General features: G+C 37.7%; 1 protein-coding gene across 1 annotated transcript; it reads left to right on the forward strand.

Moving 5' to 3' along the window:
* The first annotated feature begins 14831 nt into the window (after positions 1–14831).
* Positions 14832–18132, forward strand: LOC106794177 (uncharacterized). The gene is made up of 2 exons (XM_014764656.1): positions 14832–14897; positions 17842–18132. Exons 1-2 carry the CDS (start codon positions 14832–14834, stop codon positions 18130–18132), a joined length of 357 nt encoding a protein of 118 aa, XP_014620142.1.
* Positions 18133–18484: the final 352 nt, after the last annotated feature.

Here is an 18484-nt window from a genome sequence, read left to right on the forward strand (position 1 = left end):
ACATGGCTAGAAGATTCTCTTGAATCTCTCTTGCGAACATCTTCGCTTAAGATCAATTCACGTATTTCACTAAGCTTTAATGTGTTCTCCCTTGTAGAACTGCTAACTGCAATAACAGTTGTAGCCCAACTATTCGGTAGTGATGACAATAGAATCAATGTCTTCACCTCATCCTCAAATTTAATCTGCACTGATTCCAATTGGGCAAGAATAGTATTAAATTTATTAATATTATCAGTTACAGAGATACCTTCTCCCATCTTGAGGTTGAACAATCGGCGCATTAAGTATACTTTGTTGGCTGCCGACGGCTTCTCGTACATATCTGATAACACCTTCATTAAGCCTGTAGTAGTCTTCTCGTTTACGATGTTGAACGCGACTTTCTTGGCTAATGTCAATCTGATCACGCCAAGAGCCTGTCGATCTAGCAAGTTCCATTCTTCTTGCTTCATGTCGCCTGGCTTAACCCTTGATAAGGGTTGATACAACTTCTTCTGATATAGATAATCCTTTATCTGCATCTTCCAAAAGCTAAAATCTCTGCCATCGAACTTCTCGATCTTCACCTTCCCCTCTTCTAATGACATTGCTCCCACTGCCTCCTCTAAACTGAGGAGACTCCCACTAATTCCTTTAAACTAAGGAAATCTCGTGGAGTAACCAAAATCTCTTGATACCAGTTGTTAATATAGAGCAATAAGAAGAGAAAGGAATAAGGAGAAGAGAGAAAACACAAAGTTTAACATGGTTCAGCACACAATGTATGTGCCTACGTCCACAGCTACACTAAGAGAACTTTTTATTACTTGCACATATAAAAGCTTACAAGGTGTCTCTATATATAACACTAATGAGACACAAGTTTTTACAAACCAAGCGATGTGGGACAAAGGAACTAAGACCACAAACTCTAACATTTATTTAGCTCTAGATAAACATAGAGATCTAACTAATACTAACAGTTCTCTTAATAAATATTCAACAAAAATTCTTGAAGACCTTTCTGAACATATAGAAAGTCTAATAAAAACACAAAATTTGTTTTTTAATAAAGTGAAAATTTTAGAAAACAAAGTCACTGATATTTTGAAACTTCTTAGAACCAAAGATCAACAAATTCGTTTTTCTACGAACAATCTCGACAAAATAACAACACAACTATCTAAGTTATCTTTAGGAAAAAGTACTAATCAATCCTCAAATAAATTTGTGTTGGCAAAACCAAGAAAATGAGAACTATACCCTTTACAGGAACTTCATCAATAATTTCAGGACACAACCCTGTAACTGAATCTATAAACCAACATCTTGGAATCATAAATAGATTCTTTAGGAGAACAAACTCCTGAACCAGACAACTGAAACAAATAGTAGACATAGAATCCAATATTGAAATTGGGTCAAATTCTAGGATGGACTCACTCAATCCTAGGTAAGTATACAACCTAAAGTGGATAAGTTCTGATAGAACTAGTTTATACAGATATAGAAGAATGGATGACTTTCATCTTCCTGATGGGAGACACGAGATTATTAGATTAATTTCAGAACAAATCGGACAACAACTTCTTAGTACAAATAGAAGATATGTACACCTAGGGTTAATTGCCATAGGCGTCAAGTCTCTAACAAGATCTTTTGTGGGAGCTAAAACTTTTGTAGTGCTCTTCGATCAAAGGTTCAAAGATAATAATTCTTAGGCCATAATAGGGATGATAGAAATAAATCTAAATCAATTAGTCTCCCTGATGTACATTGCTCCTAATTATACAATGAATCTTAGTGATTTCATACAAAACATAAACTTAGAAGTCCAGACAATAGGTTTTGGAAGAAACTTTGTAGGACATAACTTATTTAGACATAATCTTCATAGGCAGAATAAGTGATCAAATATCCCCTAGATACAAGATGAACACCAATCCATTAGTGACAACATTGTCATATGATGGAATTCAATTTTTGCCACCTGAAATCTTTGATTCCTGGAGGAATCAGAATAACCAATGACAAACACATATCGATGTTGGATCCTCTAGGAGTGCTATAACCACCCCTGGATCAGCTATATTAACAAATAGAAGAAATAGTCTTTCAGTAAGGTTTACTGATTATGAAGACATACAAAATTCTCCAGAAGAGAAGATGGAACCCTCTAGAATGTCTATGATGAATTTATGGCATTGCTCATATTTTGAATCATATATCCCCTACGAGGAACCCAAACAAATTGAAAACTCTTTTTCAGAAAAAAAACTTTTCTCTCCCAAAAACTTCTTAAAGCAGTTGAAAAGTGGGAATAAGATAAGAAGTGTCAAGGACAAAGTTTCATAAATAATGAAACAAATTCTAATGACACCGATGAAGACGATGAATATATTTTTAGACAAAAATTATTCTCAACAATAGATAAAGAAAATTTAGATATAGATAGTAATGAAGATTTACTTAAGAAGATTGATTTACAAGAATTTTACGAAAAAAATCAACTTCAAAAATGCATTAGAGATTAATTCCAAGATTGATGAAACATAATCATTGGTTTCTTTTCATGAATCTTACAAAGGTCTCATGACTGATGCTCCCGGTACTAGGTCAAATTTTACCCCACAATTTGATTATAGTATGGAAGATTACCAGATGGGGTTACCTCTCCGTCAAAAAATTATCACTCCTGTAGACTTAGCCCTAGTAGATAATATAAAATCCAAAGGAAAAAGGTTGCCCATTGAACCAACATTCAATATGTTGTCTCTCCTATTAAACATAGGAAGTGTTGATCCTCAACTACTTCCAAATTACATAGAACAGTGGACTTCTGTTATTATAAGAGATTATAGGGTGAACCATGAAAATCATGTATCCACTAACCAAGACATGATAGCAAGAGCTGAAACATATTTGGGAGATATAGCTAGAGCTTGTTGGGAATCATTTAAACAAACTTTCCCAGAACAAATCAAAACAAATCTAATGGACCCTAGTCCAAACATCTTCAATTTCTGTAGTTTGATACAAAGAATCTTTACAGCCCAATCAGTAAATGATGGAAATACCATTAGACAAAAGATTTACCTAGGTAACCTAGAAAAACTTCCTATGAGTTACTTTGGTAAAATGAAGGAATTTAGCCAAGATTACTTAATGTATGCCTCTATAGTAGGAGGATTTACTGATAAATCTTTGGGAGAAAAATTATTCCTAAAACTCCCTGGTAAATTAGGACAAAAAATCAGAGACAGTTGGAATGATGATCAAATTGACCCAGTCATGAACAATATGACTGTTAGAATCCAACACATAATGAAAGTAATGGAAGATATATGTACCAACATAGCCATTAACAAACAGATAAAAATGGTTGATTTAGAAATCTCTAAACAGATTTACACTCCACAACAATACCACAAAGAAATTAGAAAGAAAATGCCTTAATACAAACCGCCTAGTAGATACCCCCCTAGAAAGAAGAATCCAACTCGTAGGTATTCAATTAGAGCCTCTAATTCTATAAAACCTACTCTCAACAAAGAAAGACATGTAAGAAAACTCAAAGATAATAAAACATATACAAAGCAACTAGAATGTTATGCTTGCCACCAACCAGGACACTATTCCAGAGACTGTCCGAACAAGACCAATCTATTTACAAGAAGTAGAACTGATAAAAAGTTGTAGGATGAATCTCATTCTCATAGATGAAACAATCTCTATTGACTCAGAAATATATTCAATAGTCAATTGGCCTGACTATACTTTTGAGGAAGAAGAAGTTAACAAAGATTATAAAATCTTAAACGAATTCACTAGAAATGAGTACACTGATCTCTATCCAGTGGATGATAAATATAATCATTATGGAGAAATCCTTGATGATTTGGGATACAACCTCATGTTCAAAACCAAATTAAAAGACTGCGAACATTATATACAATTTCACATAGGACTCGATCATAAAGAATGTTATTTTTGCAAAAGATATCTTCACAAAACGTTAAGAGCTCATTGTAGTTTATGCTTCAAGAATTTTTGCAAAACTTGCATACAAACAATTTTGAAAATCGATTTTCCTGATTTTAGAAAGGAAAATGATTCTAGAAATAAAACTACAAATAATAGGATTTCTACTTTGGAAACCAGATTAAACCAAATTGAAAAAACGGTAGACTTTCTCTATGAAAATTTTGAGAAAAGTAGAGCCCCAAATTTTACTGAAGAACAAACAAGTGGGCTTATGACACTACAAAACAAAGATTGCATTTCCATAATTTGCAATAAAAAGAATAATAAAAGCCTACATATTTTGGTTAAAATAAATAAGTTTGACCAAACTGAAGTAGTCTTACAAGTCTTAGTAGATACCAGTTGTTCTTTTACTTCCATATGCAAAAGTGTTGTACCTCAACATAATTATTTTAGAAGTAATATAATAACCGAAACTAGAACCATGTATGGAGACATAATAACCAATGATCCAGAAATCAGAAATTTCACTCTTCAATTATCTACAAATTATAACATTTTTTGCAACAAGATTTTTATAAATAAAATAGACATAGTAGATTTGCAACCAGTCAAAGAAAAAATAATTTTAGTACTTGATTTTATTATATTATTATATCAGTTACTATTACAAAAGATTATTTTATTATACAATTATAAGAGAGTTGTTTTTGACTTTTTGCATGTTGATATTAAAACAGACTAAAATGTTTCATATATTAATATCTCGGGAGGGAAGAGTATATATATATATATATATATATATATATATATATATATATATATATATATATATATATATATATATATATATAAAATTTAAGTACATATTAGAGAGTTTAATTGAACCTTTTTAGAGTAATAAGCAAAACATATCAACTAACATTCAAATGATTGCTAACTCAAGATTTGCTTCATCTTATATGGGTTTTAACACTTATCACTCAATGTTGACTAAAACAAAAGTACTCATCACTTGCATACGTGCGGTTATTTGTGTTCATTTTTTTTTTTGAAAGTTTATTTGTGTGGGTTGATAGTAATACACGTGTGTTGTTAGTCTTATGAAAAATTCACTTTACACTCAATCTTCTGTAAATTATTTTATCAAGTGATTAATAAAATATTATTTGTAATATTACTATATTTAGTATTAAAACAATTATTTTTGTATCTTATTTATTATTCTATTTTAAGAATAGAATTATATTCAACAATTGTATGTTCAAAACTTTATCTTATCCTATTACTAAATTGAATCAACAATAACAATGAACTTAGGTCCAATCTTAAGATCAGGCCTCATGATTTCAAAAGTTTAACGTGGCTCAAATCATACAACCAACTAATTTAATTTAATTCTCATTATTATTATTTCCTTAGTTCAGTTTCAGAATTATGCTGTATGGGCCTGTCTATTTAAACTTAAAAAAGCACCTTTTTAATAAAATAAACAGTTTTTTGTTTTTTTATGTGTTTATCTAAATTATTTTAAAAAATCATTTTTTTAAAGTTTAAACAAAATAGTTCACATCGTGAATGGCAATCCCTTTATTTTATATTCTGTTAAGTGTATCAAGGGTATTGCAATTAATTAAATTTAGGGCTCCCAATTTTGATAGTACACAATTCTCTGGTAAAATAATTCACTAGTCCAATAGAATCGGGCCATAAAATAATTGTGAAATTCTTTCAAAACAAAGAACAAGGTTTTGTTTGTGCAATGCGCCTGAGTCCCGACAAGAATGGCACCAAGCTTCCAATTAATGTGTTCAGCATCCAAACCAAACAAAAAATTTCCAAATTTCTTTGTCGCTCAATGTGTTTTTCTAGTTGTTTTCTCCCCTCTTACTCCTTTTATCTCCCTATCAAGTTCTAATATCGAGTTTCTTTTATCTCTCTATTGGTTACCATCACACACATAACTATTATTTTCTTAAAAAATAAAATTTAAAAAATGCTTAAAAAAGGACTAACAATCATGTTCCTTCAAATAAGAAAATACTCTTTTATCATTACACTCAAGTACTCATTTAAACATTTAGTATAAAATATGTATATTTATATAAGTTTTATTTTTATTTTATATTATATTTATCTTTTAAAATAATACTTGTGATTTAGTGACAAAATTTATTTACTATAATATAGATAAAAAAAATAATGTTAATAAATTACATACATAAATATTTTAAAAAGATAGAAAATACTATTATTTTATTTAATTATGTATCTTTACTATATAATTTAATTCTTTTAAAAAAATTTATACCTGATTAAAGAAAGTTAAATATAAATAAAAAACACTATTATAATAAATAACAAGAATATATTAATATAGGTAAAAAAATATTGTCATTAAATCATATATATATATATATATATATATATATATATATATATATTAAAAAGATAATAAACTATTGTCATTTTATGAAATTATAATTTATGTAAAAGAAATATATAGTAAAGATAAAATTTATATTATATATTTACTTTATAAAATAAGTTTTGAATAATATGATAAAAATACATAAGATTATAAAAATATAATATAATATATAAGATAAAAATAAAAGTTAATAAATATACATATTCTAACTTCATCCTAGACAAAGTTTTTGGCCTTTTTGAGGAGGTTCATAATGGGCTTAGCCCTTTCAGGAATTCTCGATACAAACCTTGATAGGGAGGTTATCATGTCGGCTAGTCGTTGGGCCTCCTTCACATTCTGAGGACTTCTCATCTCGAAGATGGCTTGACATCTGTTCGGGTTGGCCTGCATTCCTCGGTGGGTGAGCATGTAACTCAAAAACTTTCATCCATCCACCCTGAAGACACATTTCTTGAGGTTTAGCCTTATGTTATATTTTTTGGAGCTAGCTGAAGACTTCTTCTAGATATACCAAATGAGCTGTCACATCGTCGGACTTGACAACCATGTCATCCACATAGACTTCCAGGTTTCGTCCAAGCTGACCCTGAAAGATTTTGTCCATTAAGTGCTAATGTCTGGCTCTAGCATTCTTTAGTCGGAATGGCATAACTTTGTAACAAAAGTTTGTGGATTCGGTGATGAATGTCGTTTTCTCCTTATCCCTAGGGTTCATCCTTATCTGATTATAGTTGGAATAGGCATCCAGAAAACTTAACACTTTGTGTCCAAACACTCCATCGACCAGTCGGTCGATGTTCGGGAGTGGATACTTGTCCTTGGGGCACACTCTATTCAAATCAATGTAGTTGGTGTACATCCTCCACTTCCCATTCGGCTTCTTGACCATGACCATGTTGGAAAGCCAAGTGAAGTTGTCGATTTCTCTTATGAACTAGATGGCCATCAACTTGGCCACTTCTTGCCACACTGCTCGGCACCTCTCTTCACCCATTTTCTCTTCCTTTGGGTGATAGGCTTGGCGTCCTCACATATGGCCAACCTATGACAACAGAAGCTTGGGTCGATTCTAAGCATGTTTGTTATGGACCAGGCAAACAAGTCAACATGTTCTCGGATGACTCGCTATATCTGGCTGTTGTCGTCCTCGGGTAGTTAATTCCCCAACTGAGTGACCTAACCTTCCTTAGGCCCAAACTGGAAAGTGGTTGTCTCTTCAACATGGGTCACTCGATTATCATCATTGGTTTTGGGGTCAAGCTCAAGTCCTTCTACTTCTTTGGCCTCAGTTCCAATCTCTACACAATGGACAACCTTAAGGGTTCTTTCCCTCGTTTAAGGTCGTAATCTAAGGTTCAACATATACGGTTATAATGGTCCCTACGTTCGACGACAATTTCATCGCTAGGTGAGGAATTAACATAATCGCGCCGAGGGCATTGAGTGAAGGGAAACTGAGGAGTATGTTATATGACGTATGGGTGTCCACTATTATGTGTCGTATCTTTAGCCTTTTCTACAGTGGTCCCTCATGCCAAAACTTGGTGTAGAGCCAGATGCAGCCCCTTGTCCCTACATGTTCTCCAGCAAAACCGAATAAGGGGTCATCGTGGGAGAGGATCTCGAACTCGGGTATGTCCATCTGTTTGAAAGTTTTCCAAAAAGGATGTCATTCAAGCTCCCTTGATCTACAAGGTCTTCTTGATGATGCAGTTAGCTATCTCCACGCCCACAACCATTGGGTTGTATTGCACTGGTTCAATTGCCTTGAAGTCCTTGATTGTGAAGGTTATAGGCGGCATGTTAGGCACTTGGTGCCAGGAGATCATGTTGACAAACTGGAATTGCTGAAGGTGTCTTTTTTGTGTGGAGGAAGTGGCCCCACCCCCAGTGAAGCCTCCAACTATGTTGTTTATGACCCGCCTCGATTGGTCAAAGGGTCTTTCTTCTTTCTCCCTGGAGCGACTTCAGTTCCTCTGCATGTTCGACCATCTTGCATGTTCCCAGTCTCTTCCCTGTCTGGACTCGGGTCATTTTCTCCCCTCAGGCCTGTATGACTATTGTTTGTGAACAAACTTCTTCAGGTGGCCAAGCTGGATGAACTCCTGTATCTTATCCTTTAGAGCACTACATTTTTCTGTTGAATGTCCACAATTGCAATGATACCGATAATGTTTTGAGTAGTCAGCCTTCGATGGGGTGTTGGTTTTCTTGAGCATGGTCAAAATATTGACAACTAAGGCCTGATCCATGATATGGGATTTGTTGGCGGTAAGAGGGATGTACTGGGTAAAATGCGACTCTTGTGGTGGTCGATCCCTCCTCCCTTCGTCATGGCCTCTGTTAGAGCCAGGCTTGTCATTATCTTTCTTGGCTGACACTGCCTCGGCCCGCACCTGGTTTTGGTATTCATCCAATTCGTTCATCGGCATGTATTTGGTCACTCTCATTTGTAATTCGTCAAGGTTAGATGCAGGTTTTTTGCATAAACTGTTGACAAAAGGTATCGATTGTAACATCATTATCAAGTGGTGCATAGCCACTACTGAGTTCAAGTTTTGGATATTCACTGCAACCTTTCTGAAACGTTACATGAAGGTCCATAATGGTTCTTTCTTCTCTTGTCGTATGTTGACAAGGGCCACAAATGTTAGGTGGTAAGGCTGACTAGTGGAAAACTACGTGCCAAAGCGAGCGACCAAGGTGTCGAACAAGTCCATGGAGTTTGGGGGTAGCTGTGTGAACCAATGAAGGGCTTGCCCATCAACGACATTAGGAATACTTGGCAAAGGATGGCATTGGTCGTGGTGTACAGGCTCACCTGGGTAATGTACACGATCAGGTGCTCGTCTGAGTCTGTGGTGTCGTCGTACTTATCAATGGTCAAGTTCTTCCAGTTGGAAGGAAGAGTTGCCTCCATGATGCTAGGGATGAAGGAGTTCTTTAATTGCAACAACTGTCTTCCTAGGGTATTAAAGGATGGGGGGATAGCGTTCAGATGCACGCTCAGATTAATGGCTTAGGGTAGGTTAACTGTAGTTGATTCGACCTCTCCTCCTCTGGTAGATTAGCCTCAGGTTGTCGTGACCTATGTGCCTCCCGAAGGTGAGCGCTCTCGCGTCGAAGGGTGATGATTTCCTCAGTGTGGTGTTTTTTCATCTCAAAGACTTGTGTCTGTAGTCTCCTGATTATGGAAGATAGGTCAATTTAATCTTCTATGTGAACATCTTTGTTATATTGATTGTTAGCTGGTTGCTTTATTGCGGCGGTGTTCATTCCAGTTATGGTTATACCCATAAATTCTTGGGGTCAGGATATATGTTACTTGGCCCTATAATGGGTGCCAAAAATGTTCCTGTCACAAATGGATTGGGTACTCGTCCTTCTACCGAAGGGTCTTCTACTGTGCCAAGAGGTCGTTTGCTTTTTGTTCCTAGTTAAGGATTCAAGTGCCTGAGTATCTGGTAGAGCGGAGGGAAGGGTATCTGTAAAAGGAACTTTGACGCTCAAGTGAGGGTTCAACTCAGAGCTATTAATGATATATAGTGAATAAGTGAGAATCAATCAGTACTCTTACCTAGGGGGTTTGCCCCTTTTTATGCTAACCTTGTTGGGCCAAGGGTCTTTGGGTCTGTCACATCATAATTACTAGTTGAGCAATACTCCTAATCATGCTCAGGTATCCCTAATTAAGTGGTTACCCTTAAGCAGATTTAGTGGTGATAATCACGACCGAATGGTTCTTGTTGTTCGTGCATGTTAAAGGCTGAGATGTATTATTTGACATATGCGGATATATGATCGAATGGTGTATTCAGTTTGGGTGTGCCAAATGTCCCTTCGGCCTTACCGTGTAATTTTATCCAATAAGCATGTATAAAGAGAAAGAGAGATGGTTGAAGAAAACATGAAAAGTTGGAAAAGTAACCACGTGCAGTTAAAAATAATGTATGTGAGTTTTAGCAAAATTGCGGGTAGTTTTGTGTGAACGGTTAAATAAAATGTGAAAAGAAAAATAAAAAAATTAAATAAAATGAAACTTAGAAATTAAAATTTACTTGAGGATTATTTACATTTATGCGAGGGTTAATGAAATAAAGTAATAGATTAGGAGATTCTGACATTAGTCACTACTACATATCTAACTTTCATCAATATTTTCTTTTTACACTTAATAAAAATGTTATTAAAAACTTTTTCTAACATTAAAAACATGTCGCTAAATTATAAATAAATGTTACTAATATGTTTTTGCAATATTTTACCAAATGTTGTGTATAATCCATGTTGTTAAAACCTACAAATGTCACAAAAAGACTTCAAAATAGGATTGACAACACCCTTACTAAAATGCCTAAACAGTCAACAGAAAGACTACGTCATGAGAGAACTTCATGAAGGGATCTACGATCTCCATACTGAAGGACACTCCCTAGCCACCAAAGCGGTAAGAGCTAGCTACTATTGGCCAACACTCAAGGCAGATGCCTCGACTTTACCAGGAGGTGCAGACGATGCCAAGAGTTTGCAGACGTGTCATGCACCCTTCCTGACAGCCTTCACAGTATGAGCTTCCCTTGGCCCTTCGCCATGTGGGGAATGGACATACTGGGACCACTGCCAAAGGCCTCAAGAGCAATCAAATACTTACTAGTCACCATCGACTACTTCACCAAGTGGATAGAAGCAAGACCACCATGGGAAATTACGGCCAACGAGGTGGAGAAATTCACCTGGAAACACATCATATGTAGGTACAACCTCCCATACACCATCGTTATGGACAACGACACTCAATTCAAAGCTCAAACTTACGAAGACTTCCTGACAAGGCTAGGCATCAAGCACCTAGTCACCTCTATCGAAAATCCTCAAACCAACGGCCAGGCAAAGACAACTAAAGAAGTCATCCTCTATGCCCTGCGTACTAGACTCGATAAGTCTAAGGGTCTATGGAAAGAGGAACTCTCTAGTATACTCTGGGCATACCACTGTTCACCCCAGACAACAACCAATGAAACTCCTTACCAACTCATATATGACACAACCAATGCAAGATCACACCATTAAGTCTCTAGTACGTGTCACCCACAATGAGTGACACATATGCAAGAACACACCACTATGTCTCCAGTACATGCCACCCACAGCGAGTGACATGTATGCAAGAGCATGCCACCATGACTTTAGTATATGCCACCCACAATGAGTGACATATATGCATACTACTAAGTCTCTAGTGCATGCCACCCACAACAAGTGACATGCATGCACAAGCACACTACCATGACTGTCGTATATGCCACCCATGACAAGTGACATATATGCAAGAGCATTCTACTATGACTCTAGTACATGTCACCCACGGTGAGTGACATGTATGCACGAGCGCATTTCCATGTTTTTCGTATATGCCAGCCACAGTTAGTGGCATATATGCAAAAGCATACCACTATGTCTCTAGTGTGTGCCACCCACGACGAGTAGCATGTATGAAAGAACACGGTGCTCAAAACCCAAGTCAGACAATTCCCTGGTTGATCCTCTAAAAGGCTCGCAAAACCTAAGGTCCACCCTTGGTGAGTCCTATTGATTTACACCACCATGTCTCCAATACATGCCACTTTGTAAAAGGAACATATGAAAGAGTATGCCATTACATCTCTAGTACATGCCACCCAGGGCGAGTGCCATGTATGCAAGAGCACAATACTTGTGTTGCATACAAGACTCGTCAAACTCAAGCTTCACGCTTGGTAATCCTCATAGGTTCATAAAATCCAAGGCTCGTCCTTGGTAAGCCCCTACACAACTCCATAGGCTTGACAAAACCCAAGGCAAATACGTCCTGGTCCAAGGCTCAACAAACTCAAGGCTCACTCTTGGTGAGCCATTTCTGTTACTAGGTTCCATCTCCACAGGAAATCGGGGTACACAAGGTCTACCCTTGACAATCTTTTCTATTCCTATTTTTTATCTGTGCAGGAATACAAGCCTATCAAAAACCCAAGGTTCGCCCTTGGTACACACTTCTACAAAACCCAAGGTACCCCCTTGGTATGCTTACTCACAACAACTACGACGATCACCATCAAAGGTCCAAGTTCAACAAAACAAACTATCACCAGATTATGTGGCAAGACCTTCAATCAAGTGGAAGTCATACTTAGTCCTCATAACCATTAGAGGAAAAACTTCACTGGTCAAGATGACTCATCACCAGATTGCATGACAAGACCTTTAATCAGGTGCGGCTCATACTTACTCCTCATAACCATCAGAGGAGAAGCTTCGTAGGTCAAGTGACTTACCCCACACTGGTTGGAAAGACCTTCAACTAGAGGCAAGTCAAACTTACTCCTTATAACCATTAAAGGATAAACTCAACAGGTTAAGCGACCTACCCCCAAACTGGTTGGCAAGACCTTCAACCAGGGGAAAATCAAACATATTCCTCATAATCATCAGGGGAGAAGCTTCACAAAGTAGACGAAAGTCCCACCAGATGGGTGACAAGACCTTTAACTAGGTTGAAATAAAACCTGAGATGATTTTGTGTCATCTACTTTTTATATGACCACCACGGTCCTACCTATACATCGACAAGGTCTTGTTTCCTGCACTGTCAAAGATTCCACACTTATCATCACGACGGGCTATTCATACTACCACAAGTATGGAGCGTTGCATAGACAAAGGCAACATACATGAAATACACATAACACATACATAAACTGTGCAAAATTTGTAATCAAAGGAAAACATGTGCATTGAAGAAAAATAAAATAATTGTCAACATTACAAGGCCTATGTGGCCAAAATTCCAACAATGAAGAAAAAAAAAGATAAACAGAAGGTAGTCTAGACACAAGCATCATTGCCTTGCTCCGCAGCACCCTGCTCCTCATCAATAGCCTCTTCCTCCGCAGCAATCTCCTCCTCGTTAAGCAAGACACCATCCTTCACACCCTTGAAAGGATTGAAGATCTAAGTCAAGGTCCTTGGTGAAAAACCCGACCTACCTGACGGCCTTGTTGAATCATTTTTCATGCTGCTCCATGACCTCCTTCTTGTAAACAACCAGCTCCTCCTCAAGCTTCTTGTTGGTTTTCCCCTCCTTGGTAACCCGCAGCTCAGACTCCTTCAGCCTAGACTCCGACTCCTTAAGTCGGGCCTCTAACTCAGCAACCACCTTCGCAAGCTCGACCCTCTCAGTCGCAATGCTTTCCACCTTTCTACCCAGGTCCTTCTTCTTCACTTTCAAATCCTTGCATCATTTGAACAATTCATCACCATCCATCCTGGTGTGTAGCAACTTGGCCAATAAACCACTAACTTTGGAAGACAGTTGGCGATTCGACCTTACGGCCTCAACAAAAGTAATGGTGGCATTGGCCACCTTAGGGTGCTCCACTTTCCAAACAGTGCAAGCAGTAGCCCTCCATTTGGCGACCTCTGCCTCCAAGGATGCCACCTTGTGTGGAGACTCTTGGTGTCGCTATCCATTCTCCTCCAGAATTTCCAAACTCCTCTAGAGAAAGACTTTGGCAGAATCCATAGCATTTTGCACCCCAGCTGACTTAATAAGGTTCTTATCAAAGGCTGACACAAAGTCAATCGGGGTCTTCTGCTCTGGCTTGTAAGTTGCACTCCACAATGAATCAGCATCACTAGAGATGTACAAATGATCCAAGGAGACGCAAGGGTGAGAAAGCAAAGAAGGCGACACCGCCACCAAAATAGTAAAGGGGAGAACTATTGGAGCTGAAGAGGAAGGAGGCAGCACTACAAGAGCACTAGTGGTTGCCATACTAGTACTTAGCTAAGGTGCAGCAACGGTGGAGGACGACGCCACAACAAAACCAGCCAAAACAGCTAGCACCCTAACTTCAATGATAACAGGAGCGGCCACCTAAGCAACCACAAAAGGAGGAGGAGAAAGAGCAGGAGTAGCAACAGGAGCCTCAATGGTTGATGGAGTTGGAGGCACATCCAGCACGATAGAAGGGTGACCCGCACTGGGCGTCAACCCTGCAACCTGCCTCAGGGCACAAAGGCTCATAGGGGCCTTCGACTTCTTACGACCAGACGACCCAGCACCATCATCCCACTTCCTCTTTGCCAAAATAGAGGAAAGAGCGTTGGGGTTAACCTCAGTAACAATAGCAATAGGGCCAACCTCACCAGTAGGTTGACCTTCTTCTCCAACAAGTGCAGCAGTAAACGATGGCATATTCCCACCTACAAGTCTGACCTGCTTCACGAGTGGCCTCCAGGAAAAGTCACCCATAATACTTGCAAAAAAACAACAACAACAACACAAGCAAGTGTTAGTTTTGGCCGACACCAACCTCAAACACAAAAGAGGGCAAGGTTAGGCACTTTACCATTCAAGGCAAGGAGGGGATCACTTATCGAAGGAAGAGACAGAATGGCCCATGCGTCCAATGAGGTTAGCAATAACTCCAAAATAGCTTTGTCAACTCTTTACATAAAGGTCAGCAGATCCTCGTCATATGACTTGAACCTGGTAGAGACAGACTACCAGTAGAATGGGAAGTGGGGCTTCGCATCCCTATTGAAAATCAGTGGCATACCATCAGCCACGACATCAGTAACTAAGACCTTAAAGAAACAATCCTTAAAATGATGAAAGATGTTTGAGTCAAACTCAAACAACTTCTTGGACACACGGTTCAAGGAGACCCATCTAATCTTGTCAGTCAACTTCATTTGGAAGAAAAACAAGAAGACCGACACATTAGGCCAAATGTTGAAGAAATGAAAAAATTTCAAAGGCCCTCACCATTGTCCAACTATTTAGGTGGCATTGAGAAGGGGCCTCATTCAAGTGCTCAAGCAGAGCACATTGGAAAGTGGTCAAGGGGAGAATGAGACCCAAGACCTCAAATAGACATTTATACATGAAAAAGAAAGGCAGGCTGCCCAACGCTGCCCTCAAGAATGGGAAGTCATCACTGTCACAAGCCTAAACGACCAACTTGTAGAAGTCCTCAAGACTCGTTAGTTTCACTTGACACTGAGGAGCAATGACACTTGCCGTTGAGGTCAAAGAGGACTTTTATTTTAGAACGTCGTCACTCACCCATTCATAGCTAGCGACAAGAGGGGTGGATGACAGTGACCCAGCACTATGGCTACATCACACGTGGGGAGACGCCCTGGCATCTCCATTGTCGCTACCTCTCTTCACACCCCAGAAGTAGAAGGGGGGAGGATCATAATAACCGGGACAAGCTCCCCGACAGCAGCGGAAGGCCGTACCCTCCCGCAAGGATAGGAAGTGCCCCCACCAGTCCGATACGAGACCTTACTTTCTCCGAAGAGGAGGACTCGCTATCAGAGGCACCACGATGAATATCCTCAAATGAGGAAATACCAATAGAGATGACGACTCGATCCATTGTGGGTTGCTCAATCAAGCCCCCTAAAATCACTGCCACCAATGCCAATGGCGGAATCAGACAAAAATAAAGACATTGTGGAAGACGAAAGTACCTTGAAAAATCGAAGAAAGTGAACAAAGAAGAAAAGGAAACCGTAAACAAGAAAGCAAGAAAGCAAGGGATCAAAGAAATTTCGAGAAGGAACAAGGACCCAAAATCAAATGTCCACTCCATTTAAAAGGAAGACAGACTCTTCGATAACTGATGGGAGCTGAAGTGGCTCCCTAAAATTTTGCACCATGACACACCTCCACTCAGGCACAAATTATGACTCTAGTACGTGTGTCTTCAATGCACTCTCCAACGGTCAGAAAAGGACAAAGTTGTCAAATCCGACGACTTCCCTTACCTGACACACCAAAAACACGTCCATCTCGGACAACTTGACAGAAGCAGCCCAGACAACACTTGCCCAGGCTCGGGGGCTTGACAAGCCACATTGACCTGTAATTCTGTCACACTTGCTGAGGTTACCATACTCGACATTGGACAACACTCATCCACACTTAGGGGCTTGACAAATTGGTCATTCTTTGCTTTTCAAGACTACTACCCTAGACATCAAACAAACTCCATCAACACGAGACAACTCCCTCTAGCATTGGATAATCTTTTTCACCCGCAAGCTGACTCAGAGCTTGGGGGGTTTATGTACTATCCAGGACCCACAAAATACATGTGACATCCTATGTGACACTCTGAGACACGTGTCAACCCTCCACGTCATCCCTACAACAAGAGCGCGAACACTCGACCATAGTCAGGCTCCCCAACTAACATGTTATCTCTAACCTATTAATATTCAAATATATTGGAATATCTTTATTTACTGGCAGGTAGTTAATTATTTAGAAAGCCACACATTATCTACAAGGTATGATTATCTTCTAGCTTTTATCTATAAGCTACAATTTATCTCTAACATTATTTACAAGCTCCCAACTATTATCTATAAGCTGAGAATTATCTGTAAAGGCTATAATAGTCCCTACAAATATGGATCCGCAGCTACGCTCTATTCCTATGAATACTAGGTTTCATCGAACTCTTTACACACATTCGCTCACACCTCGAGCTTATGCATACTTACTTTCATACGCATATACTTTCTTATTTCTCTTCACTCATATTCTTACTTAAGTGTCAGAGTCTTTTGTTTTGCAAGTCTCCCTTCCTATCCTCTAAACAAAGGTGTTTCTTCAAGCCGACGTATGAAGTCCAAGAGTTCACTTTGGACACATCCACCCTAACATGTCCTACTTTCGGATTTTGATAAGAACAACTTTCTAATATTGTGTTACAATGACCAAATAATTTGGATCCAAGGAAGTTGTAGATCCCTTTTCTTAGCATTGACATGGCAAAAAGAAACCGTAAGAGAAAATTTCAAAGGAACACAACACTCTAATTTTAACTTTTTTTTTACTAATTTTAACTTACTTAAATTGTCGAATATAAAAGTTGATGCTTTTATAAAGTATTATAATAAATAGAATTTTTTTTCCCATTTAAGCTTTATAGTTATCTTTTTTATGATTAAAAGAAATAATATTTAGATTGAGAGTGATTTAATTTATTTATAAGGATATTAGTGAATAAATATTAGTTGAAAATCTAATGAACTTAATACTTCAAGTCGCATTTACTGAAATTTTTAATATTTGAATACATGTTAATGCTTAAAAACTAATGATGTGTAATATTAAGAAAAAGAAAAATAAAAAAGGAAGAATTTTCGCATACCAACTTTAGTATGCATTCAATGCGCTCAAACTAACTCCCGAGAATGCAGCACACGTGAACATCCTTCAATATTGTGTGTACAACTCCAACTCTATCTCTATAACTTCCTTTCCTCTTTTCTCAAAAAAAAAAAACTTCCTTTTCTCATTCAAAACCTATTTGTTTTTAAGTTCAAAATAACATTGTAGAGATGAACAATAGTAATAATTGTTGATGTGTAATGCCATGAAGGTGGTGGTGCAGAATTTGACAGGAACACTTTTCTACATTCAAGTTGACAATGATGCCACGGTCGAAGATCTAAAGAAGGAAATTGAGGCTCAACAAAAGCTCCCTTGTGATCGTTTGATCCTTGCTCTTCATGTTGATTATCGCCCTCTAAAGAAAATAGAGGAAGAAAAAGCGTCTCTGATTGATTGTGGAGTTCAAGATGGATCCCATCTTTACCTTTTCTTCAATCCAATTGATGATGATTTTAAAGACCATTTCATGTTAACCTGGCCAGATTTCCATCTTGATTAGACTCACCAATCCGCATTAGTAAGAATATTTTATTTCTAAATTTTATACACATTTAGAAATATGGTAAAAATAGTTGTGTTGAAAGTTGGCCTTTTAATTTTAGTATTAAAGATGCTTGCATGGTTAATACGTGGATTATTTGCTCAACAAAAGTTAAATCTGCATTGTACAGTTATAATTCTACAACTCCATTTTCTTGAAATTGATTTATGTATTTTTTCATAAATATTTTTTTTTCATTTCTATCATTTGCAGATGATCAAAATCTATTTTATTGTTCTTTATACTTAATTGGATTCAAAAGCTTGAAGTTCCCTTAAATTTGTCATTTGACTTAACAGTGTATATTCTT

Source organism: Glycine max, chromosome 12, assembly GCF_000004515.6.
Source record: "Glycine max cultivar Williams 82 chromosome 12, Glycine_max_v4.0, whole genome shotgun sequence".
Taxonomy (NCBI): domain Eukaryota; kingdom Viridiplantae; phylum Streptophyta; class Magnoliopsida; order Fabales; family Fabaceae; genus Glycine; species Glycine max.